Source organism: Pteronotus mesoamericanus, unplaced genomic scaffold (assembly GCF_021234165.1).
Source record: "Pteronotus mesoamericanus isolate MK-2021 breed Mesoamerican mustached bat unplaced genomic scaffold, CSHL_Meso_final scaffold_21, whole genome shotgun sequence".
NCBI classification, from domain to species: Eukaryota; Metazoa; Chordata; class Mammalia; order Chiroptera; family Mormoopidae; genus Pteronotus; species Pteronotus mesoamericanus.
The window spans coordinates 21,990,753-22,016,788 of NW_026555310.1; the positions used below are offsets into that span (position 1 = coordinate 21,990,753).

The 26,036-nt window shown below is 35.9% G+C and overlaps 2 protein-coding genes across 8 annotated transcripts in view; one reads left to right on the forward strand and one right to left on the reverse strand.

The window, feature by feature from the left end:
* The window catches only part of ABCC9 (ATP binding cassette subfamily C member 9), a 118,730-nt gene that overhangs the window by 49,899 nt on the left and 42,795 nt on the right, over positions 1 to 26,036 (forward strand). For 6 of the 7 annotated variants that reach the window (XM_054591347.1, XM_054591346.1, XM_054591342.1 and 3 more), the window contains 8 exons: positions 2,172 to 2,244; positions 3,123 to 3,228; positions 15,409 to 15,447; positions 17,310 to 17,411; positions 19,051 to 19,135; positions 21,094 to 21,174; positions 23,933 to 24,070; positions 24,218 to 24,343. In XM_054591347.1, the coding sequence (XP_054447322.1) occupies positions 2,172 to 2,244; positions 3,123 to 3,228; positions 15,409 to 15,447; positions 17,310 to 17,411; positions 19,051 to 19,135; positions 21,094 to 21,174; positions 23,933 to 24,070; positions 24,218 to 24,343 (750 nt within the window). The remainder of the gene's footprint in view (positions 1 to 2,171; positions 2,245 to 3,122; positions 3,229 to 15,408; positions 15,448 to 17,309; positions 17,412 to 19,050; positions 19,136 to 21,093; positions 21,175 to 23,932; positions 24,071 to 24,217; positions 24,344 to 26,036) is intronic. The other variant, XM_054591348.1, reaches the window with a different exon arrangement.
* Positions 19,792 to 20,184, reverse strand: LOC129084985 (40S ribosomal protein S12-like). The gene has a single exon (XM_054591359.1). It carries the CDS (start codon positions 20,155 to 20,157, stop codon positions 19,792 to 19,794), a length of 366 nt encoding a protein of 121 aa, XP_054447334.1. The 5' UTR covers positions 20,158 to 20,184.

The window sequence follows — 26,036 nt, forward strand, 5'->3', positions numbered from 1 at the left end:
AGCCTTACTTGTGTTTATACTTAGCCACCTCCTGGAGCTGCTGCTTCTCTGAAATCTCCAACTCTATTGTACCAGCCACTTACATCAGATCTGACCCTCCAGCTCTCTTAGACCTTTGCCTTCACTGTTGCTAATGTCATTGAAAGCTCCAGTAACTTGAGCCCTTTTCTTTTCTCCCAGCTCTTTAGCACCTTTCTGTAAACAGTCCAACCTTGAGTCTTCTACAGTCCTATAAGCAGGCTGCTGAGTACTATGGAGAAAATGGAACAATTGTCCAAGTTGGCATAGCCACGGATTTGTTATCTTCAACCTCAGCTGACCCTCAGCAGTTCTTGGCAATTCTTTTGCATGCCTCTCATCAGCATTATTTTCCAGAATCTACAGTAGCTGTTCAACTTTCATCACTCTCTTCCCATCTCCTCTCTCTCTTCTGCCCCCTCTTTTGCAGATAACCTTCACTCCCAACTCACTGAAAACATAAAGGCTGTCATGTAGGGCCCTCTCTGTTCCATGCTGACCCTCATCCAAGCCATCTGATTTACACCTCTTGTCGCTTCCCTGTTTACTGCCTTAGAGAAAGAAGGAGCCTCCGCCTCTGAGACTGTATAATTCTTTGAGCATCAATCATCACTTAGGCACAGTATGTGAGACCCCTGTCCCAGCCACCTTTAAAATTTTTGCAAAATGTTTCAGTTTTTGGATCCTGCACCTATTCTTATTGTAGTTCTTTACCCAGAAATGCCTTCATCGGAATTCAGTATCTTTTCCAAGAGTTAAAAGGACTCTCCTTCTGCAGTTTTTTTTAGTCATTTCATATATAAATGAAATTCTTTCTGATCTGCTGTTGTAGAAATTGTGTTTGTTTTGTCTGCATATAACTTAGCCCATCCTGTCTTATATTGCACTTACATTCATGTTTTGTATTTGTTTTAACTCATCTGATCACAAGCTCCATAGGGGAAAGGAGGGTGCATTATACTTGTTTTGTAGCCTGCATCAATCCCAGCATGCACCTTACACAGAGTGGGTACTCAGCAAAAATTTGTAAAGCAATCAATAATTGAGCCTTTCCCTGCACCCTCTTTCCATGATTAATTTCATACATATCTATGTGATGGATATTTCATGTATAAATGCCATACATTTTATGAACTAGAGAAATCCTACTTGGAAAAACACTATCCAGCCTTTTCAAAAAACTTTTTTACTCTTTTAAGTTGTTTCATGAAGATGTTTTTAGAGATATATATTTAGTAGCAATTTAGACATCACCAATCTAGTCTGCAAAATTAAAGAAAAAATAATGTGCTTATATATTTCATCATTTATGGTTTTGAAACAAAATATTAATTTACAAGCAAGGTGTATTCTTTCTTTAATTTCCACTAATTTTTCAAAATCTTTCCCTCCCCTCATTTTTCTCTACTCACCCTCCCAATCTTTGGGTTCTGTTATACCTATTTTGTTTCCCATTACTGTAACTATTAAAACTACCAAGTCCACTTGAAGCCTGCTAAAATAATAGAATTCAAAAATAAAATAATAACAAAAACAAAAGAAATATGTAGTTTTGGATGATTCTAAGTTTTTGTGATCTTTCCTGGATGTTGAGGTCTACACTCCCAAGTAATGTAGCCTCATTTCTGTGCTTTATTCCTCTGTTCCCCTGACTTTTTCTTTAAGTTCAATCAGTAACAATGAACCGGTAAAGTTCAAGAAATTCACTTTTTACACCTTCTTCCTCTGATAGCAGAACCATTTGGGTGGAATAATTTATAGTTATTTCTGTTGCATCATCAGGATTCTGGGAGTTCCCTGGTACTGAGAAAACAGTCAGTGAAGATTACTTGGAAAATATTTGGGATGATTGCTTTTTAAGACTGCTCACATGAAAATGCCCAGTAATCCCACATTTTCAGTGTTCTTCATAATGTCACTAATTCAAAGACCCTCCTGTTACAATATTTCCATTCTCTTTTGTTTTTTACTTTTACCTCTTAAATAGTTACAACTCTATAATTTCACCATGTATTCTCTCTTGTATTGAAAGTGCATCAGTGCTTTAAAAAGAAAATTTATTTTAATTATTTTTAACACTTTGGTTTGGATTATTTTTAACACTATATATTTATATAATTTTGTAATTTAATTTTTATATTCTTATTTTCTAGGTCACAAATGGGTACTTTTCATGGGGCAGTGGTTTAGCTACATTATCTGATATAAATATTCGAATTCCAACAGGTAAGAATCATTGGTTACTAATTTTTGTAATTGTTAATTATCACAACCATGGATTCTGAAGATAGTTAAGTGTAGTGAAAAGAAAACAAACATTATTTATAGTTATTTTATTTGTATCAGGAAGCTCATGGACACACTGTATCACTGTGGAAATGACTAGAAATGAGACTTCGTTTTTACTACAGAGTGTTGACTTTTGGGCAGTGTCCAAATTAACTGTGGTGTGTTAATGTGTTGATTTGTCCTATTTAAATAATGAGGTAATTGATTTCTCATTTTGTCTGAGAAAGGATTTAAAGAGTATATGAGCAAATTATTTTTTTATCCTTAATGAAGACTGATGAATTTTTCAAGATACTTAAGGCTGAAATACACAATACATTTTATTTAAAATGTCTGGATAGTTGAATAGGAATATTTTTTTTTAACTCTCCTGATGGTCAATAGCTTGGGCTTTTTCTATTATACATGCAAATTAATGTAAGAGATTGGAGAAGATGTCTTAGTAACAGCCCAAATCACTCATCCTGATAACCAGTTTTAGTCAAATCTGCCTTTTTCTCCTGAATGAATTGAAACTGATTCTAGATAATTTAGGGAAACTAATCTAGATAATTTATGTAAATTTTTCAATGCTCTGTTCACTAATTTCAACTACTTATAGTTTGAAAAATAATAAATTAAGTTCTATATCTTTTAAATTTCTTTCTTTTTTCAAAACACATATCAGAGAAAGGAGCTGTTTAGAATACCTTATTGCCAAAGACCAAAACTGAGCCATTGATTGTGAAACATCAGTCTTTTCTAAATGTATTTTACTTTTATTTTAACAAGAAAATTTCACCTCATTCTGTTATATCCTTTGTTCATTTCTCTAGGGCAGTTAACCATGATTGTGGGCCAAGTCGGATGTGGGAAGTCCTCTCTTCTCCTTGCCATTCTCGGTGAGATGCAGACCCTGGAAGGAAAAGTTCACTGGAGCAAGTATGTGCGTTTTAAATTAGTTTTTATTGCTCTGTCACACTTCTGATGATCTTCCAAGGGAAGGAATTAGAACAGTAGATTCCTATGCCAGGAGTCAGAGAACTCTCTCAGAAATAGGTACAGTTACTTATTTGTTTGTTTGTTTATTTATTTAAATTAGGAGAACATTAAATGTCATAAATTAAGAATTACAGAGCAACTTTATAGAGGTTTATGATAGTATAAGCTACTATGTGGCTGAGATAAAAGATTGAGATTGTAAAGATAAATTTTTAAAGTTAAATGGATAAAATCAAAGAAATAATTTTAAATATATCTGATACTAAAAGAAGTTATGATTCTTCCTATCCATGAACACAGTAAATGCTTCCGTTTGTTTTTGTCTTCCTTAATTTCTTTCTTCAATGTCCTGTAGTTTTCTGAGTACAGGTCTTTTGCCTCCTTGGTTAAGTTTATTCCTCAGCACTTTATTTTCTTGTTGCTATAATAAATGGGATTTTTCCCCCTAATTTCTAATTTCTGTTTCTTATATTTCATTGTTGGTGTACAAAAATGCCTTTGATTTCTGAATATTGACTTTGTATCCAGCTGTTTTGCCAAATTCACTTATTAGGTTGAGTAATTTCTTTAGTGGAGACTGTAGGGTTTTTTGTGTACGCTATCATGTCATCTGCAAATAATGACAGTTTTACTTCCTCCTTTCCAATTTGGGTGCCTTTTATTTCTCTCTCTCTTTTTCTTTTTTTTTTTTTTTGGCTGATTGCTGTGGCTAAAACTTCCAATACTATGTTAAGTAAATGTGGTGAAAGTGGATATTCTTGCCTTGTTCCTGATCTTAGGTAGAAAGCTTTTAGTTTTCGCCTGTTCAGCGTGATGTTGGCTGTGGGTTTCTTGTATATGGTACATGCAAAAAAATGGAACTAGACCACCAGCTTACACCATACAACTGCATAAACTCAAAATGGATAAAAGACTTAAACATAAGCTCTGATATCATAAAAGTCCTAGAGGAAAACACAGGCAGTAGAGTTTCAGATATCCTGTGCTGCAGTATTTTCACCAATACATCTCTAGGGTAGGAGAAATAAAGGAAAGAATAAACAAATGAGGCTACATCGAATTAAAAAGCTTCTGCACGGCTAAAGAAAACATCATGAAAAGGGAACCAACTGCATGGGAAAACATATTTGCCAGCAATATCTCAGATAAGGATTTGATCTCCAAAAGATATAAAGAACTCATACAACTCCATCCCAGGAAAATAAACAATCCAGCTAAAAAAATAAAATGGGCAAAGGACCTGAACAGACATTTCTCCAAGGAGGACATACAGTGGGCCCATAGGCATATGATGCTCAACATTGTTAGCCATCAGAGAGATGCAAATTAAAACCACAATGAGACCTCACACTGGTCAGAATGGCCATCATTAACAAATCAACAAACAACAAGTGCTGGCAAGGATGTGGAGAAAAGGGAACCCCAGTACACTGTTGGTGGGAATGTAGACTGGTACAGTCACTGTGGAAAACAGAATGGTGTTTCCTCAGAAAACTAAATATGGAACTGCCTTTTGGTCCAGTGAGTCCACTGCTGGGATTAAACCCTAAGAATCCTGAAAGACCAATTCAAAAGAACCTATGCACCTCAGTGTTCATAGCAGCATTATTTATAATAGCCAAGTGCCCATCAGTCAATGAGTGGATAGAAAAGCTGCAGTACATTTACACAATGGAATACTACACAGCAGAAAGAAAGAAGAAACTCTTACCTTTTGTGACAACATGGATGGAACTGGAGAGTATTATACTAAGTGAAATAAGCCAGGTGGTAAAAGACAAATGCCATAGGATCTCACCTATAAGTGGAACCTAACCAACAAAACAAACAAGCAAAATAGAACCAGAGGTGTGAAACCAAGGAACAAACTGACAGGGACCGGGTGGGGGGAGGGGGGGAAGGGAGGAAAGAAGAGGAAGGGCTTTGTTAAAGAACAAGTATAAATGACCACTGGACATTGTCAATGGCGTGGGGACTGACTGTGGACAGGGGGTGGGCAGGGCAGGGGAGAGCAATGGGGGAAAATTGGGACAATTGTAATAGATAACAATAAAAAATAAATAAATAAAGACCCTAAAAAAATTAAAAAATAACTGTAAAACAAGTTATGGAAAATTTGTAATATGTATAAAGCTTAAACGCAAACAGAGTCTTAATGGTTCAATATTCAGAGAAGAAATATGAAATAATCTTTTCCCCGAACCTTCATAAGGGGCTGAGAAATCAGCCATTCCTCTTTGCACCCAATTTAAACTAGACACTAGAAGTACCTAGTTAGAGAGATGAATAGGTCAGTCTAGTGTGTTGTGCACCCCTAAGGACATTTAAAAAGAGGTATATAGCATGGTGCTTCATCTCGACATTTGAATAGTTGGCTTGGTGTCTTCAAAGCACACCATGGTAATAAAGTACCTCAGAACCATAGTATTAGCTACCCTAGTAGACCCCATAAGCAGTTTATGTACCAATTGGTTATAGTTTATTTAAGAAATTGTATTGTAGACCAGTTATAAACCAGGTGTAACTCTGGGGACATTAGGCAGTATCTCTAGATATTTTTGGTTGTCACAAAGGGAAATTAGGCTGCTACTGATCTGGTTGGTAGAGGCCAGGGATGCTTCCAAACAACCTGCAATGCACAGGGCAGCACCATCCCCACCAGCCAAGAGGAATTATCCGGTCCCAAATGTCAGCTGTGCCAAGATTAGGAAACCTTGCTCTATACCTACAGATGTTCTTTAATATCATTTTGTACCTATCATTATGAATTTTACTGTGGCTTAGCCTGCTGTTGACATTCACAGACATCTCTCAAGAATGAGTAAAGACTATTTAAGGACATTTTAGGGATAGGTTCTATTTTAAACTCCAATTAAGAGAAGGAAGTACTTAGATATGAAATTTGAACTGGAAACGATAGAACTGTAAATCCTATTTTTGGTATCATGGTCGAAAGAAGACTGAGAAATTGAGTGTGCATTTTATTTCTGTTGAGCAAATTTAACAGATAGTGGACATGAAACTGTTTTGTGAATACTCAGCAGAGAGCTTGGTAAATAACAGTTACCTGTGGTTTGCTTCATGACAAGTTCCTGTTGGTCGCTAAAGTCAGGCACCAGGCAGTGCTTGCCTGGCCACTGTCACCTTCCATCTTGCATGACTGTAGGTGTGGAGAAGCAGGTGTCCCTTGGTTAAATTACATTGTGTGACGTGTACAACCATACTCAAGTTATTTGGGTTTTGTTTTTACCTTGTTTCACTATTATTTAAACAGAGAGAAACAATGGGAGACAGTGGCAGAAAAAGCTTGAGGTTTGATTTTCATCCCTCTAGGATGTTTGCCTTGTTAAGTCTTCTTCAGTGTTAAAAAAGGATTATAAGGCCCTAGCTTCACGTGGGCCAAATTGACTCACAATATCATCATTAATAATTATTATGATTTTTAATAGTTAAATAAAGGATATGGGAGTCAGAGCAGTATTTTATACAATCTAGTTATTTATTTTCTGCATTCCTCAGTAAGATATCCTATTTCATTTCATAAAGGCTGTGCGTTATTTTATTTAAAACTATAATCCTTTTTAACCCTGAAGAAAACTTAACACAATGAGATACCACTTCACACCAGTCAGAATGGCCATCATAAACAGAACAACAAATAACAGGTGCTGACGAGGCTGTGGAGAAGAGGGAACACCAGTACACTGTTGGTGGGAATGCAGACTGGTGTAGCCATTGTGGAAAGCAGTGTGGAATTTCCTCAAACAGCTAAAAATGGAACTGCCTTTTGACCCAGTGATTCCATTGCCTGGCTTATACCCTAAGAATCCCAAAACAACAATTTAAAAGAACCTCTGCACCCCAGTGTTCGTAACAGCACAATTTACAATAGCCAAGTGCTGGAAGCAACCTAAGTGCCCATCAGTAAATGAGTAGATCAAAAAACTATGGTACATATACACAATGGAATACTACATAATGGAATACTACACAGCAGAAGAGCTGCTACCCTTTGCGACAGCATGGATGGAACTGGAAAGCATTATGCTAAGTGAAATAAGCAAGGGGACAAAAGACAAATACCATCTGATCTCACCTATAAGCAGAACCTAACCAACAAAACAAAGCAAGGGAAATATAACCAGCAACATTGAAAGAAAAAAGAAACCAACAGAATCAAGAGGGAAGGAGTCGGGGGCAGGGAAAGGGGAGGGAAAGGGAAGGAAAAGGTCAAGTCAAGGAAGATGTATAAAGGACCCATGGACAAAGCCAAAGTGGGAAAGGACTGAGGGAGGGAGGTGAGGGAGGGGAGCAGAGGAAAGTGGTGGGGGAAAATGGAGACAAATGTGTTTGAACAATAAAAATAAATAAATAAAATTACATAGTATAATAAATCTTGAAAAGAGATAACGATATCAAGAAGGGAAATAAGGTTGAAATAACAATCTGAGAAATTAATAGATGGGAATGCGTGCATTGGAGTCTGTTATAAAATACAGGCCACAGAATCCACCCTGAGCTTTATGAAAGCTAGCAATGAGGGAAATAAAAGATACAGACACATTTTTACTCAATAGAGATTAAGTTGTTTGTTTTTTTAAAGAAATCTCTCCCATGGATTCTAATTTAAAAATCTAATAAAAGGTTTTATCTTGGAGAAAGAACCAATATAATGAAGTTGTAAGAAAGGATTTACAATAATTCTAAGTATTTATAAAATTCCTACAGTTTGCCCTGGCTGGTGTGGCTCTGTGGATTGAGCCCCGGCCTGCAAAGCAAAGGGTCACTGGTTCAATTCCCAGTCAGAGCACGTGCCTGGGTTGCGGGCCAGGTCCCCAGGAGAGGGTGTGCAAGAGACAACCACACATTGATGTTTCCCCCCTCTCTTTCTCCCTCTTTTCCCCCTCTTTAAAATAAATAAATAAAATCTTTTTTAAAAATCCCCACAATTTATAAGTCATCATTTTATGAATACTTAATAGATAATAATCCCATCTCTTAATGGCAGAAGGACTAAGATTTTCTTCAAAAAATGTTTATGTTATCTCTGACGCACAAACACAACTTAAAACTAAGCCTTTAAGAGTTTGGATAAGCTAACACTTGTTCCATTTTTCTTTAATTACAAGAATTACTCAATTTCCTTCTATGGTATCCTTACTAGCTGATAAGATATATTTTCAATCAGGAATACTCAGAGAATACTGACCCTTAAGGAGTTATTTGCTCTTCATTTCAGAAAAGAAGCTGTTGTGCCATGTCTAAATAAGGAAAGGCATGTAAATGTTGCTAGAATAAAGCAAATTTAGAAAGTATCAACATTGATTGGCTGATGATGTGCAAAGTAGTACTTTATCTTAGCAGACTGAATTATTTGATATTTTTTAAAACCTCAAAAAAAAATAAAAAAGCAAGATAATAACTTAAGGCTATGGTAAGGCACCAGGTACTTTGCTGCCATAGTTCCATCCTGCATATATCTGTGGTTGCATGAATGAAATATGTCATAGACTGGACAAGCAAGGAGCACAAAAGTACTTAGCCCTCTTGCAGCCCTGAAGGTTTACTTTGGGCAGAAGAGAAGGTTCTGCTGCTCGTGCAAGAATTGCCAATGCAGGTAGGACCTGGTACACCACAAAGACATCTGTAGACATTTCCTTGAAAATTACTACCTTTGACCTAGTCTAACATCTTGTAGCCCCAGAAGAGTAAGGCGAGAGAGAGTAAGGAGTGACAAAAACATTCTCCAAAACTGTCTTCACTCCTGTGTCTCAGTGTGCTCTGTATTTGTTTAAAAGATGTTCTGCCTAACTGAAGTTGTCCTTTACTAAATGTCATAATAAACACTAATTCCTATGTATATCTTAGGAGCTAGAGCTAAAATGCTCTACCTGATGGATGGTTCCAGTGAGAGACTCTAGATTGTGTAATAATTGTGGTAATCATGTGAGACAGAGCCATCATTTATCTCTGCTTTCCCTCTTCCTTTTCCTCTTGCCATGCCATCAGCCAGCCTGTTACCAGGCACCAGCTATCCTGATGTTCCACTTTCTTATGTCTTCATGTAATCAGCTTTAGAACAGTGGCTCTGTTATTCTAAGACTGGTGAATTGAGGAGTTACTCCTCTTTATGTGACTTTACCTGGCATGAAGGAATAATAACACAATGAGTCAGCTTTCTTGGATCATATATAATATAGCATGTTTGTATCCACATCCAGCTCCCCTTCTTCTAAATACCATGCTTGTTTTAGGCTTGTAAAAGTTACTCTTTCCATTCCATAAGGTATCAGCCATGATAGTTGGACATCACTAGAACATCAGGTTTAACTTTTTTTACTCTCGAAGGAACATACACACAAAATCTGCATGCAGAAATGGAATCTTAGGACATTTTTCCAGAAGAGGATTTTCCACCTGACCTCTTTGCTTTCTCTTGTTGCCTTCAGTGATGGTAACTACCACACCAAATGTTGGAAGATGAGTCTGGACGTGTATCCAGTGATTTTCATGTAATCAAATATGATCTAATGTTGGAATTTATAGCTAACTTTAGTCATTTATTTTGGGAGAGAAAAATAATCTACAACTGAATTCCATCAAACATGTTGCTAAGCAAAAGACAGTAGGTAGTCTCTGGAAGTTAAATACTATATCATTATTCTTAGAAAATGTTAGTGAAAGAGAAGGATAACTTTTTATTTGTTTATGTAAGATGACTACCAACAAATGGATCAATATCTACCTTTTTATTCTTCTGAAGCTAGTATATGATACTTAATTTTTATGCTTTTAAAGGAAAATATACATACATCCTACAAGGGGAAGTCTTCAGAAATGAAGGTCCACTGTATGCCATCTTGTCTAACTGAAGACACTACTACATTAATTAACACTTTTTTATTACATGTCTTTAATTTCTTGCTATTAACATTCCATTATATTCCATTTAAAAAAAATCGTGCTGTTCTCTCAAACAACTGGGGCATTTCTCTCTTTTTTTTTTTATTGTTGACACTCTTACAGATGTACCCCATTCCTCCTTTGTCCACCTCCGCCAAGCCCCTGCTGTGCCCTCCCCTCAGCCTTCACCCATTGTTGTCTCTGTCCATGGCCTACGCTTACATGCATGTCTGTTCTTTGGCTAACCTCCAGTCTGCCCCACACCCCTCCCCACTGAGATGTGTTAGTCTGTTCCATGTATCCATGATTCTGTTTCTCTTTTGTTTGTTAGTTTATTTTCTTTATTAGATTACTCATATAAATTAAATCATATGGTATTTGTCTTTCTCTGGCTGGCTTATTTCACTTAGCATAATACTCTCTAGGTCCATCCATGCTGTCGCAAAAGATACAGTCACATATTATTCCATGGTGTAAACGTACCTCATCTTTTTTATTCACTCATCTATTGCTGGGCACTTGGGCTGTTTCCAGATCTAGGCTATTGTAAATAAAGCTGCAATGAATATAGGGACGCGCATATTCGAGGAGTCTGCTCAATGAATATAGGGGTGTGCATATTCGAGGAGCCTGCCCATACTTAACTTCCTTACTTTCCTTTTAATCACTGCATTGCATTCTGGCTGAAAAGTTCACACCAACGCCTGCCTAAATGCTGAATTGTGATAATTTTCTCAATCCTACTTCTCCATAGCTTTGAAAATGTTCACCGCTGATGACTCCTTGAAACCAACTGGTTTCTTGGTTTCCATGACACCTTAACTTATTCATTTATTAAAAATATGTATGGCAGACCTATAACATGCAAATCATTGTATTAGTTGTTGGAGGTAAATAACTGAACAAGGGAAGCCAGCCCATAATCTCATAAATCAAACTGTTTAGCAGCAAAGGCCATGAGGAAGTGAGAAAATAATTTCATAATTAATATTTGGTTCAATTTTTATAAATGCCAAGAAAAAGACATACAGGGTTTTATAAGAAAAGATAATAGGTGGCCTGACTGAGTTAAGTCTGTGTGTTCAACCAACGCTTTTTGGGGGGAGGAATAAATGAGTGATACTTGAACTTACATTTGAAAGATAAACCGTAGTTAATGTGTCAAAAAGTCAGGAGCTGCAATAGAAACGGAGATAAAGGTGGGAAAACCCCCCAATGCTTCTTTAATTTTTCTGCAGTATACTATAGGATATTTTTCCTTTTTATTAAGATTTTATTTATTTATTTTAGGGAGGGGGAAAGTAGGGAGAAAGAGAGGGAAAGAAACATTGATTTGTGAGCGAAACGTCAATTGGTTGCCTCCCGCATGTACCCCTTCCAGGGACCAGACCCGCAACCCAAGTGTGAGCCATGGACCAGAGATCGAACCAGCAACCTTTGGCTTTGCAGGATGACACTCAATCAACTAGGCCATGCCAGCCAGGGCCCTTTCCCTTTTCTTAATTCTTAAATTATTTTCTTGACTTCAGCTACTCTGAACATACTAACAACATACCCATGTGTATTTCTGGCTAAGATCATTCTTCCAAAGACCTGACAGCAGCTCCAAGAAGTTTTATACACTCTGCAAATTCAGCACATTCAGACTGAACACATATCTTTCATATCTCCAAAACCTTCTCCTATACGTTGGTAGGTATAGACTGCAGAAAACTTGAGAAAGAATTTGAATGTTCTTCCAAGGACTGTATAATAGTTTCATTGCAGCTCCTAGGACATTAATTTTGCTTATTCTTAAAATGTAAGTGCAAGTATCATTCATTTATTCACCTTGAAATCAGTTGGTGGGTGCTCAAATCAGAGCTCAAAGATTCAACCTAGATTCCTCCTCCTCTCTCTGTCACCTGCAAAATCCAATCAAATCACTTTTTTTATGTCTGTTCTTTTATTTCTGTGTCTGTTTTAATATCCCTACTTTTAGTAATTATCATTTATATGAACTACTCTAATAACTCATTCACTTTTCTTCACACCACTGATTTAACTTTTTAAGATACAAATCCAATTACTTCCTTTTTCCTTATAATTTTTATTATATAAAAAAGTAATATTCCAAAGACTTTTGCATTCATCAGGGCCATTCCTAATTTTCAGCCTGTCTGACTTTTAAAACTCATATCCTGCCATTCCACCCACTTTTCCTTTTGCTCCCATAACTCTGAACTGCAGGTAGATTGCAAATGCACGTACTACGTATGCAATACCTCACCTCAGATTGGTGGCTTCATCCCCGTTTCCAGTGTCAACTCAGATTTTATTTCATTGACAATACCTCTTATTGTCCCATGTGGATTGAAATGTACCTTCTCTTCTGGTTCCTCTGTACATCGTTCAGATGACTAAGGTGGATTCAGATTACTGTCTAGTCTTCTCACTAGACCGAGACACCCTGAAGCCAGAGCATGGTATCTGCTTCACATCTTTCCCAGCCCCTGTCCATTCCCGTTTCTATTTGTAAAACAGAACTCTTGTTATTCTTTCTCTAGCTCTCTATTTCCCTCTCTCTTTCTCAACCTCCTGCTCTCTCTCTCTCCTTTTCCTCTCGCTCTCTCTCTAATCTCAGCCAACAGCCACCTTTTCCTTTCCTTTTGTAGATAAAAAGACTTCATTCATTCTCTCCAATTTCTCTCTTTCTGCTCTCACCTCAGTCCACTGCAGTCAAGTTTCTACTTCTACTACCCCACTGAAACTATTTTTTATCAAATCCTAGTTAAAACTGTTGCATCCTAATTGTTAAATTCACTGGACACTTTTATGACAATTACCTTACTTGACCTCCCAGCCACTTGACATTGTTGCCCATACTTCTGCCTCAGAAAGTCTCTTACTTAATTTCCAGTAAAACTCATTTTTAGTTTACCTCTTACAACTTTTACCTGCTCCTCTTGTCCTCTTCTGCAGATTTCTCTTCCTTAGCCTAAATAGTGATGTTCGCAGGGTTCTGTCTTTGTCCCCTTCTTTCTTGCCTCTATACATACTCCCTGAACAATCACATAGCTTCCCATGGCTTTAGTTTTATCTGCCTGCTCCTGTTTCTTTGCTTATGAAACAAGTGAGAATTGTTGAAGTCATTTATTGACTTTTCACTGAAAAAGTATGAAATCTAAAGTCCTTAATATAAGGCATATATTATAAAGTCAGGTCACCCCAATATCTTCATTTGTTTACCAGATCTTTCCCTGGGCTTCAAATTCAGCTTCCGACACTATGGTCAGTTGGATATCCATTACTTACCTCAAACTTAATGTGCCTGCTGTTGAATTCACTATCTTCTCCCACTGTATGTACTTCTTATTTTGTGTTCCCTGCCCTTGATTTCTTTCTCTCTTTTACCCCTTCCCATCTTTTCAATTATACAGTCCTTGGTATCTTGAAATATGTCCACTTTCTTCCATTCATTCACCATTACCCTAATGAAGGGCACTGCCTTCTTATCTCCCTGACTCTGAGAGTCTCCAGTGGTCTCTGTTACCTCCAGTCTTGCTCCCTCCAATTCATTTGTTCCATTCTGCAATCAGAGTGATATTTCTAAATCGAACCTATACCTCTCTTTTGTTTAAACCTTTTCAGTGGTTTTCTATTGCTCTGAGGAAAAGTTCTAACTCCATAAAATAGTTTAAGAGCCCCTTCATTATCCGGGCTGTGCTTTTTTTAAGGTTACCATGTACTTTTCTTCACTTACTGTTTATACTTACATTTCAGACACACTATTAATCCACTCTTTACTTCACCTATCATACTATTTATCCCCTTATCACACTGCCATAAAACATAAAGCAACATGAAAGAAGTAATGAGTTTTTCTTGTTTACAGTGTCTCTAGTATTTTGGCAGTAGGAGGTGATCAGTTAATATTTTTGAGTTGGTAGTGAATAAATATAGTTGGAATTTAATCAATAGTAACTTAAAAAAAATGATGACTTCCAAATTTGTATCTTCAGTTTGGCATTACATTTTCAAATGTCTGATGGGCCTTTCCACCTGGAATGCCAGTAGGCACATCAACATACTATAATTTCTGCCACACACCTTCTCTCCTCCTTCTGTTCTTTATCTTCCTCAGGTAAACTAAAATCATTGAGATTATTTAGTGACTTTTTACCACTAAAGGAATGAAATGCAAATTTCTTGGCATGTAAAGCATATTATGTGGAAAATATCACTTGGCAAATTGTATATTTTATTAATTTTTTTGTAAGCAACTTAAATTAGGAAACAGTTATTGAGAGAGAATTTTTAGTCTGAGGTTGCTTCTTTCTGCTTCTTTTAATCATCCCAAGATGTTATGAGAAATGCACAATTGTGAAAATCTTATCATTGGTAACTTTAAGCTAAATGCCAGTTGGGACCATAGTTAGGTAAATTTTCTCCACAAAAGTTTATGATGCTTTCCAAAGTCAAGTAAGATCTATTTTCAGAGCTCTATAGAGTTTAATATGCATGTGGTTTTCAAATTGAGTTTTTTCAGAATGATGAAATTCAACTGAATTATTAAAATTTAGTAAAAATAAAACAAACAGATCATTATGTGTTTTACTCCATAATATAGCTATAACTAAATTTAATTAGTCAAACACTTCTTTTTACAAAAATCACATCTATCAGTAATTAATTATACCCAAAGGTCTTAGTTTGACCTCTTGTGAATGTCTATCTTTCTTACCAGTTCTTTAAGGGCCGGGCTGTTTCTAAAACTTTCAAGGTCAGAATCCCAAAATTAAATCTTTCTTTCATACTTTAGGGTAGCTAATTAAGAATTTAAATAGATTAAATTTGAATTTCAAAGGTAAGGGGGCCTTGGAGATATTAAATCTGTATACAGACTAGGACACTATTCTAGAGACATTGCCTAAATTTATACAGCTAGTTGGAGCAGAGTCGGGACTAGAACCCAGGTCACTGTATGAATCCATATTTTGTGTCAAACAGAACAGTGCTATTTATCTTTTGGAAGCTCACTAAGTAATTATTTTCTAACCAATTAGACATTAAAATACTATTTATCTCTTTTGTCTTTCAAGCTAATATCAAAAACCATTTGGGAGCTGTAGCTATTTAATATGTCCACTATTTATGTAATCTCTTACCTGATATGTACAGACAGTAATTCTGTATTTCTATTTCATAATTAATGTACATTGTTTGCCGTACTTGCAGTGTAAATGAATCTGAACCTTCTTTTGAAGCAGCCAGAAGGTATTATTTCTATTTTAATCTTCATTTAATAGAAACGACTTCCTTCCTCAGACTTTACTTGATACTCAGTTTCTTTCTTCTAGTCATTTTGTACATTCTGATGATGTATAGTTATTTATTAAAATGTGCTAGAATACTTCCAGTAGCAGTGGTTCCCAACATTGGCAAACTGCTGAAAGAATTAATTTGCCAAACAAAATGGCCCATTGTGTCAACTGTTTTCCTTCAGTGAGTCACATATGTCTCAACTTTGACTGAAACTCAATCTGTTCTTAGCAAATTGTGTTTGGGTGTCGGGGAAAGTAGAAGAGAATAAAGGGGGATAAATGGTAACAGAAGAAGGCAGACTTTGGGTGGTGAAGATAGAATAACATATAGATGATATATTATAAAATTGTACATCTGAAACCTATATAATTTCATTAACCAATGTCACCCCAATGAATTAAATAAAAATGCAAAAATAAACATGTACTGTATTTTGCCATGTGTAATATGCTCCTGTGTATAATGCACCCACGTTTTTGGCCCAAACTTTCAGGAAAAATGTCTTTCATTTTAATTTTTAATTCAATTATCTGTTTGTTTATATTTAGAAAAAAACCGATTATCATATTCTAAGGTATTATTTTGCATATAGATATCATTATTACTTTCTAGAGTTACACTTTTAACACATGAGTGTAAATAAAAGAATTAAAAACATTTATATAGATACAGAATTAGTACTACCCATGTATAATGCACATCCTTATTTTTCCCTCAAAAATTTGGGCAAAACAGTGTGCATTATACACGGCAAAATACGGTATATTGTTGTGAGTTACACAGTGATGGAATCTGTGAATAAGGTAGAGATGGAGAACCAAATACTTCATGTATTTCAAAAAGACAAAAAACGCTTAAAGGGCTTGAGGGGCGCAGACATGTCAGAAGTTGGGAACCGCTGTTTTGCTGCACATGTGGCTATCTAAAAGACCACTAGCATACTGGGTATGATTACGTCTTCTAAACTGCTAGACATTACGTTTCAGGATAATCACTGAACGTTTCTAACTACTCTTTTTCTTAATCTCGTTCTTTTAACCTTAATTCCTTTATTAGTACTTAGAGTCAATGAACTAACTATGGACGTGTGACGTGTGACCCTTCCCCTGCCCAGTCCCATCATCTTGTTTATCTTCAGCTCACATGTATTTTCCTAATTATTGCAAATTAAAGTCTAAGATACAGAGCTGGTAGAATTTAAAAGCCCACAATATAGGGGGAGAGGGTTGTTTTTAAATAAACTATTTCAGTATGTATTGAAATATGTAGTTTTCAGACATATGTCTTTCAATATTGAAATGGACTCCTTAAAATATTATTCTTTGTTTTGAAATATATATTACCTATTGCCTTAATATATGTTGATATGATTAAGCCACAAACACATACTATAATTACAGTTCGATTCTCATTATTTTTTAAGATCTACCTATAAAATTTATTAATTTTACTATAAAATATCTGTGGCTATGAGAAAGTGAATTTTTATTATCTTTAATTATTTTAAAAATTATAACACTTTACAATATAAAACTTCAATTATAATTTCTACCTTCAATCACTTCTTTAGCATAGCAAAACCACATTTTGCACAAAGTATGACATTTTGATAAAATTCTAATAGCTTGAATTCAGGTGAAATCTTTAACTGTTAATTAATAAGTTTGGTGGTTGTTAAAATGTTTTCTTTTAGAAGTTCTCTATTTCTGTGCTTGAGATATTTTATTGACTTTTATTTAACCACACTAAAATACACCTAAAGCATAGCACCCTTGCATGATTTTGCTATTTTGCTTTTCTTTTCCGTTTTCCAGTAGGAGCAGGTATTCTGTGGCTTATGCAGCTCAAAAGCCCTGGCTATTAAATGCAACAGTAGAAGAAAATATTACCTTTGGAAGTCCTTTCAACAAACAGAGGTAATTTCCAATGTATAAAATCTTTGTGTTTGGTCCATGGTGTCCGGAACCTTTACCTTGGGAGCCCCTTCCCTGTCTGCCTGCCCCCCTTCCATCCCCACCGCCCCGTCTTTGGATTCCCCTCTTCTAAGAGAAACCTCAGTGGAAGTTTCAGCCCATTTTTTGTGCTTACTGAGCACAATTTGTACACCAGAACTAAACAGCTGAAAGTGAAGTGTGTATGCACGAGTGTGTGAGGTGGGGAGGGGTGGTGGCGGTAAGGTAATTGGTAAGCAGAAGGAAAAACCCAAGTAAGCAGCAGAAGAAAAGTTAACATCTTGAAAGAAGAGGAAGACTGTGGGATCTGAGGAGTCTAGTGTCCAGGAGCAGGCAGAATTTGCCATATCTAACTCATCTTTTAAATACCGCTGGAATGATCCAAAGTATGACTCATTCTTTAAGCCACTTTCACAGGGATGAGTCTTAAGACCCCAAACTGGGTCTTGAAAGTTAAGGAGAATCAGGTCATGGAAGAGGCATGAGGAAGGGGATGGGGAGAGGAAATAGGGTGGGAAGAGGGATCTAACTGGCATGGGGTTGTTTGAGGCCTGGGAACAGACCAGACAGAAAGGGATTTGGGGATACTGGCAATGGGAAACTAGATTATAAAGGAAGGCGGAGGCAAGGTAATGGTGAGCCATAAAATTCAATTGGATGTAATTGTGTGGATTCTGGGGAGGTACAGCACGTTTGAGAAAGAGAAATAATTGGGTAAATGAGATGTTTAACCTAGCAGTGTATTGACAGATATATGAGATGAATCTGAAATAGGTACAGGGAGACAGGAGTTTGTTAGGGTAATAATCAGTGTTTGTTGCCTGCACTGAAAGGTGACTGGAAACATGGAAAAGAGGTGTTTGACAGAAAACCATTCAGAATAAGAATGGCCAAATATGAGCAGGGAGAAGAGGGAAGAATCAAGAATGACATGAATATTTTAAGACTAGGTGACTGAGAAAATAAAACCATTGATAGTTTCCCCAGCGCTTCCACACTCTAGGCTCCCTTAGACTTCCAATCCATTGAATCCCTATTCCCAGCCTTAGATCTGTGTGAGTCCTGTCAATCATCTTTGTCTTCAGTTTGCTCTTACTTCAGCATCGTGATTAGCATGCATAGTCACTCACCCACAACCTATGCTCTAGTCTTGGTGAGCCTCATGCTGTCTTGCACATGCACCATAAACTCTTTCACCTTCGAGCAGTTTTTTAAGCTTCCTTCCCCTCATTTCTTGACAAATTATGACTCCTCTTTCTGGATATTATTTGCACCTTGCTTCCTCTGCAAAGGTGTCACTAACTTCTCAGAATGGTCAGTCATTTCTTCCTGTGTATTCTAGGAGCACTTTGTACCCTCTTCTGCTAGAGTACCTAACAAAGTGTATTTTTGTATTATATGTTTCTTTATCAGTTTTGTGCTCCATTTACTAGCTTTGTAAGAGTGAGAACCAATATTTATTTATCTTTGTATCCACAAACTTAGCTTAGAAGCTAATATGTACAATTGTTCAATAAATGTTATATTTCAGCTTCCAAGATATTGAACTTGGGACTCTGCATATTAATAGTGTTCTAAAAATTCAAAATCATTTCTCCTAAAGGTATAAAGCTGTCACAGATGCCTGTTCTCTTCAGCCAGATATTGACCTACTTCCATTTGGAGACCAAACTGAAATTGGAGAGAGGGTGAGCTATGTATAGTTTAATTAAATGAACAAAACTCTAAAAAAGTCTTTAACCTTTAATGGAGCATAATAAAATCTGAGAGTGTAGGATCTGTGTATTGTACTAGTGACAAGTTCCAGAAATGGAAATACAGGAGCTCTTTGATGCCACTCTCTCTTAAGTGTTTGTTGTATAACCACCATATACGTGACATTGTGCTGGCCACTTGAGAGTTCTTGAGGAAAATAGAGCAGTTCCTGCCTTTGATCAAATGTAATTTTACTTACTTGGAGGTTACTTCATATTGATTTGGAAACTGAGATTGCTTTTGACAACTTCTTCCCCTCTTGTCAGCATCTATTTATTTTCATTAAAGTGTTCTTTTTTTCTTTGTGTAAACATGTTTTTCATTGACGTTATACTATTCTGACCAGATGAAAAATAGTTATATGTATATATTATCTTTATAACAATGTTGGATAAAATTTTTAACTTTATAGACGTCAAGTATTCAGTAAAAGATTTTATGGGCTACCTACATATTGAAGCTGAGAAAGCAAAAGCTGAGAGAAATTAAAGAACTAGCCCAATCATAGAGTCAGTGGCGCATCTGGAATTAGTCTGACTTTGTAGTCTGTGTTATTTTTTTTTAAGAAACAAAAGCCAAGTTTATTTGTTCATTTCTTGCATTTGAAATACTCCTCAATGACATCCTTGGCCTGAGACTCTTTGCCCCAGTCCTTAACTGCCACACAGCTGTATCCAACCACTTTATAGGGTTTTCTCTCTCTGTTGGTTTTACAGAAGCCTACCCATTCCCCCAGTTTCTTGTTGTCATCAACCTTAATTAGGTTGATACAGTGTTCAGCACGAAGGGCCTCCACCAACCTGACATACACAGGCTCATCACAGTTGGATGCAAGCACACGTAGATGGGCTTGGCACTTGTCTATGGCTTTGGCAGCTTTGCTAATTCCACATGCTAGGCCATTGTGGATAAGGGCAGTCTTCAGCACTTCTTCCAAAGCAGTATTGATGTCCATTTCAGCTCTAGCAGCAATGCCTTCTTTGGCTAAGGTGTTGGGTTATGGGTGGAGTTAAACATTGAATGTACCCAAGCTTCCGCCTCCATGTAACTCTGTGGTAACAAGGAAAAGAGTTGTAGTCTTCATTCCTAATTATTATTTATTGCACCATAGTATATGGTATTTAAGAGCATGAACTTAACTTCTCAAAGCCTTAGTTTTCGTGTTTGTAAAATGAGAACAATACTACATATTGGAATTACTATGAGGAATAAAAGAAATGAGGAATGTAAAGCCATTCACACAAGGGCTCAATAAATATAGCAAGTCCTTGAATAGCATTGTTTTGTTCAACATCATTTCGTTCAATGTCATTTTTTTTATAACATTGAGATGCCGTAGGAACTTAACTCTTGTTCGTATCAATTAGCCTTGATAAAATTGGCTTTGTTATATGTTGTTTTGCTGTGGTTTCAAGAACTTGTGGATGATATTGTTAGGATTTACTGTAATAGTTTTTAAAAATATTATAATTAACACTTAATCATAAAAATGTTTTGCTGCATAGTTCTGTTGAACAAAACTTGCAATACCAAATTTAAGAGATATATGTTAGGTACACTACAGTCACAAAACTAGAAAAAAATTGGAATTGTTGACAGTCTTCAGCACTCACCAGTGTTTTGGTCATTAATGCTTTTGTACAACAGAGCTCTCTCTCAGAGTGAAAGGGGGGTTACTGTTATCAGTCAAAAATTACCTTCATATATAATTCAGGTATTGAACACTAGACAGTTTTCAGTCCTTCTTATCAGTGTTATTACAGTTTAATTGGTAAATTATTAGTTTAAGATTTTTATTTTTTTAGAGAAATTTGTATTTGAAAGGGAACATTTTCCCAGCAGATCATTTACTAATGGAAAAGGTGGACATTTATGGATATTTCTTCTCTAGGGCATCAACCTGAGTGGTGGGCAGAGGCAAAGAATCTGTGTGGCGCGAGCTCTCTATCAAAATACCAACATTGTCTTCTTGGTGAGAATATGGCCTTTACTTTTACTTCTACTTCATTTTCTCCCTCTGAAAAGACGAGTCTTCAAAGAACAAGTCAAATAACTTAAGGAAAGATGGTTTCAGTTGTGAAATCATAGAAAATGTAGGAGAAACAGATCCTTACAGTACTAATCAGATCAGCATGTAAGGTTGAGAGTTGGGGGAGCCAGATTGATGTGCAAGAGACTGAGGTTCCCATATGATTGCTTGTATGAGTTTCTACGCTGTGAGGATCATTAATGAGGGAGTGTGAATGGTGGTGGATCAACTGGACGAGATCATAGGTCTTCTCATTTTTATTTGCTGGCAAAGAAAGAAGGTCTGGAAAACACATTCTTGGTGGACATAGGGGTAAGTAAGCATAGTACTCCATTCCCATGGTGTGCAACTTAGGCTGTGGATAAATTTTCTAAAACTATAGAATCTTGTTACTCACCTAGACCTATTGAATCATAATCTGTAAAGACAGATTCTAGGGTCTGTGTTTTGAAAAAGCTCCATGGATGTTTATCATGTGTATCAGGTTATTAACTTGGTTCTACTTGTGGATCCACAAGTAAAATTATATGATTATGTTGATTATGAATTTGTTCTAGTACTTAGCTTACAAATAGATAATGTATATCAGAGACCAGAAAGCTATGTAAATTCATCCTTCCCTGTCTTTTTCTTCTGTTCAGTTATTAATTATTTATAAATCTGCTTTCTAGACCTCGTTTAGAGTTTTCTCTTCACTTAATACTAAAAAAGCACTTCAAAAAGTAGGGTGGTTTTGGAATTTCCCAGTAACTTTAGATCCATTACTGGGGATGGGAGTAGAATTTGGGTAAATTTTTCCAGGAAAAAAACACCCTACATACCATAGCAAGTTCTAGCAGTAACCTATGTAATTGTAACTCTTTTTCATAATGGATGGACCCACAACAAGAAGTGATTTCTTGAACTTTGGGGTCAGTTAATGACTGAACCACCTGAGGATCAAGTGACTTGGAGATCCAGAAGGGACCAAGGTTCTCTGGGTATAGTGTTCTATCGCGGTTCATTTCACTGCCTTCAATTTATTGATCCTTACCTCAATTGTAGAACCATGGGACTCAAGTCACAGGGTTAACTTATTGTGGATTCCTAATCATTCATTACAGGCTTGGATTTTTTGCATCATTTGTAACAGCTTTTTGATGACTCCTTCTGAAGACAGATTGCTATATTTAAGGCAGCCTTTTCTTTCTTAGTCAGTGTGTAAGTTTTCTTCTGCTGGTATAACAAATTGCCATAATCAGTGTCTTAACAATTACAGATTTATTATCTTACAATTCTGTAGGTTAGAAGTCCAACATGAATTTCACTAGGCTAAAATCAAAGTATCAGCAGGGCTGTGTTCCCTTCTGGAGGCTCTAGGGGAGAATTAATTCCCTTTCCCTTTCCAGCTTCTAGAGACTACCCACATTCCTTGGCTTATGGCTGCCTTCCTTCATCTTCAAAAAATTATTACTGTCAAATTACAACCTGTGTTGCCCTTTTTATCCTGCCTTCTTTTGGCCTTTTCTCCTTCTTCCCTTTCCCCTTTATTTCCCTTTCCTTCTTCCCTCTCTCCTTCTATACCTCCCTCCCTTCCTCCCTTCTTTCCACCCATCGATATTTAGTTAACCTCCTCGGTGCCATTTTCTGTTCTGGAGAGAGGAAACAAAGAACAAAAAGACATTACTCTTATCTTCAAGGATCTTACTTGTACAAATAATTACTGGAATGGTTTTATATTTTGCTAACATTAAACTTTATCACATTAGCTTTTACACTATATCAAAGCCAAATGAAAGCATTCTAATGATCTATCAAGCATGCTAGTTATTTTTGAAGCTTTATGGTATCTGTAAATATGCTGTATCATTGAGTATATTTATAAGGAGTTATTTGCAAAAATATATACATACAAAGAGTATAATACTTGAACATATTCACTGAATATATGAAAGAATGCATTAATGAAAACTGTATATTTTCTCAGTTGCCTAATGTATAGAAGTCACCCAACTAGTTCCTGGATTGCTCTGTGTGTAGCTGTATGTTTGGTGCATCTGTGGGAGGCGGGAAGTTCAGGAGCTTCCTATGCCACCATGTAGTTCCAGTGCCTATGCCTATTTTTATAATCTAAAATTTACTCCAATTATATTCTTTGTTTAGTTTGTTGCTAAAGGTTTTCAAAAGTGTTGGGTTTTGAACTTGAAGATTTTATATATAAAATTCAAGCCACTTTTAATATTGTTATTTACTTTTAAAAAATTTTAAGCAAAAAACCCCAAAAAGCCTCATTTTCTTTTACATTACACCAGCAGCTCATTTATTCTTTTTTAAAAAAAAATACAGTCAATGCTGAATATTATATTAGTTTCAGGTATATAGCATAGTGCTTAGACATTTATATAATTCACAGTGTGATCTCCCAATGATTCTAATGACCACCTGACACCATACATAGTTATTACAGTATTGTTGAGTATATTCCTTATGCTGTACTTTACATTACCATGAATATTTTGTATCTACCAATTTGCACTTCTTAATTGCTTCATTTTATTTAATAGTTCTGGCAATTTAAAGCTTTGATATATGAAGCCTGTTTTTATAAATTAGATATGAGGGATAATTTGTCCTTTCTTATTTGTATTTCTACTTTCTAGAGAAAATAAAGCACATAAAGGATATAGAAAAATGTTTTCTTTTCTCTTTTTACTGCTTGTAGGATGATCCATTCTCTGCCCTGGACATTCACTTGAGTGATCACTTAATGCAGGAAGGGATCTTGAAATTTCTCCAAGATGACAAGAGGACACTCGTCCTCGTGACCCACAAATTACAGTATCTAACACATGCTGACTGGGTGAGAGTTCAAAGAAGTTTCATTAATTTTTGTATTGTAGTCCTTTTGATAAATAGGTACATTAAAAAGTGCTTCCTGAGATCAAGGTAATTCATTTGGTCACTTCAGGCTTTTTGTCACGAAACTGCTAATACGTGCTTTCCTTAGATCATTGCCATGAAAGATGGAAGTGTACTAAGAGAAGGGACTTTGAAGGACATTCAGACCAAAGATGTTGAGCTTTATGAACACTGGAAAACACTAATGAACCGGCAAGATCAAGAATTAGAAAAGGTAATTGCTCATAGTTTAGAAGAGTTCAGAGTTCATTTGAAAAGAGTCAGTAATATACTGTATAATTACTAAAAATATTTTAAGGAAGTATTTAAATTTAATATTTGTTATTTGATAAAAAATTATACTCATTTGAAATCCAAAGTAATTGTATATTTGTCATTAACAGATGAGCTACCTTAAAACTGTAAAGGTCTAATGTTATCTTTTGGATGAAGTGCCATCAGGTTTTTAGGAAATTTTTACTTGAATTTGAACCATATTGCAATTATATGTGTGATTAAAACTTAAACAAATTACTTGCTGAAACATATCCTTATTTTATCTTATTTTTCTGATGTATATTGTATCTTTCTCATCTGTAATGTGAGAATATTTTCATTCACCACCTACAAATGATTGGTCATGGGCAAAACAAAATCCAAGGTAATTTAGAAAAAAAGGTCTATGAGCCATGGGTGAAGTTTGTAAAGCATGTACTGGATAGGATTGGTAATGAAGGAAGATGATCAGTAAGAAATACAATAAGTTTTTACATTTGTATAGCTTTTAAAGTTCACAAAGCCTCTTTTACAGGATCTCATTTATTTAGCATGAAGCCCCAGAAATCAAGAAAAAAAAATGAGAGAGAAATTGGCCAAAAAAAAAAAAATACCACATAACTTTTACAAATGAGAAAACAAGCTCAAAGAGGTTAAGTAAATTGCCCAAAGTTGTACAGTATGTATAAGTGGCCCCAGCTGAACTTAAATCCAGGTCCATATCCAATGTATTTATAATATAATGTTATGCATAATGTAACTATTACAAGGGAAATCAGAGTGAATACAATAAAAAAAGAGAAAAACTTGTGATTAAGAGTGAAATTGTAGCTTGAATTAGTGAATTTTTGAATTGTTACCTCTTGAGTTGTGACTAAGAAGTGTCCAGAATTTGCTACCCCTGGCCAGTAATGAACATTATAAAATGAAATCTTTATATCAAAAAATTTCTAATATCAAGATATTAAAATGTTTTATTTTATAAAGGAATAAAAAGATCTATGTTTCAATAGAGAGGGGAAAATAAAAAGTCAGAGAGACCCTTGGATTGCTCTGTCTTCTATGGATATGACAAAAATATCAAAAGGAGGAAATGATATATGTAAAAATCTTTAAGTAGAATAAGACAAATCATGGAAGCCTTGAAAATAGGACATTTGTTTAAAAAAATAATTAGGTACAATTGCCAAATGCTCACTTAGAAATTATACTGTGAGAAGCTTGATTATGAACTTACTAGGGATGGCTCCAGATCATACTTTTTCAGATGCCAGGGAGAAAATATGATGTAAGCTTAAGGAGTGGGACCATTTATGGTTTACTTTGGAAAGAAGATTTGGAAAGAGAGAGAAAGAGAGAGAGAGAGCTGTTGGCTTGATTTTATAGTAATACTGTTAAGCAAGCCAGGAAGAAAGTCCATGAAGTTATATTTGGAAATGAAGTGATCACTTGAGATAGCATAGCTCTATAATTAAAGACACATCACAGGGTTCTAAATCAGCTGAGGCAGATATGGAGCAAGTTAAGGTGTGGACAGAGTGAATCCAGGTGTGAGGTGGATAAGTGGCCAGTAGAAGCCAGAATGAAACCATGCACCTGCCCAGAATCCTCATGGGGGAATGGAGAGAGGGTACTGCCACCTAGAGAAGGCT

Coding starts and splice junctions, on each gene's coding strand:
- LOC129084985 (XM_054591359.1), bottom strand. CDS start 20,157: ATGGACATCAATACTGCTTTGGAAGAAGTGCTGAAGACTGCCCTTATC.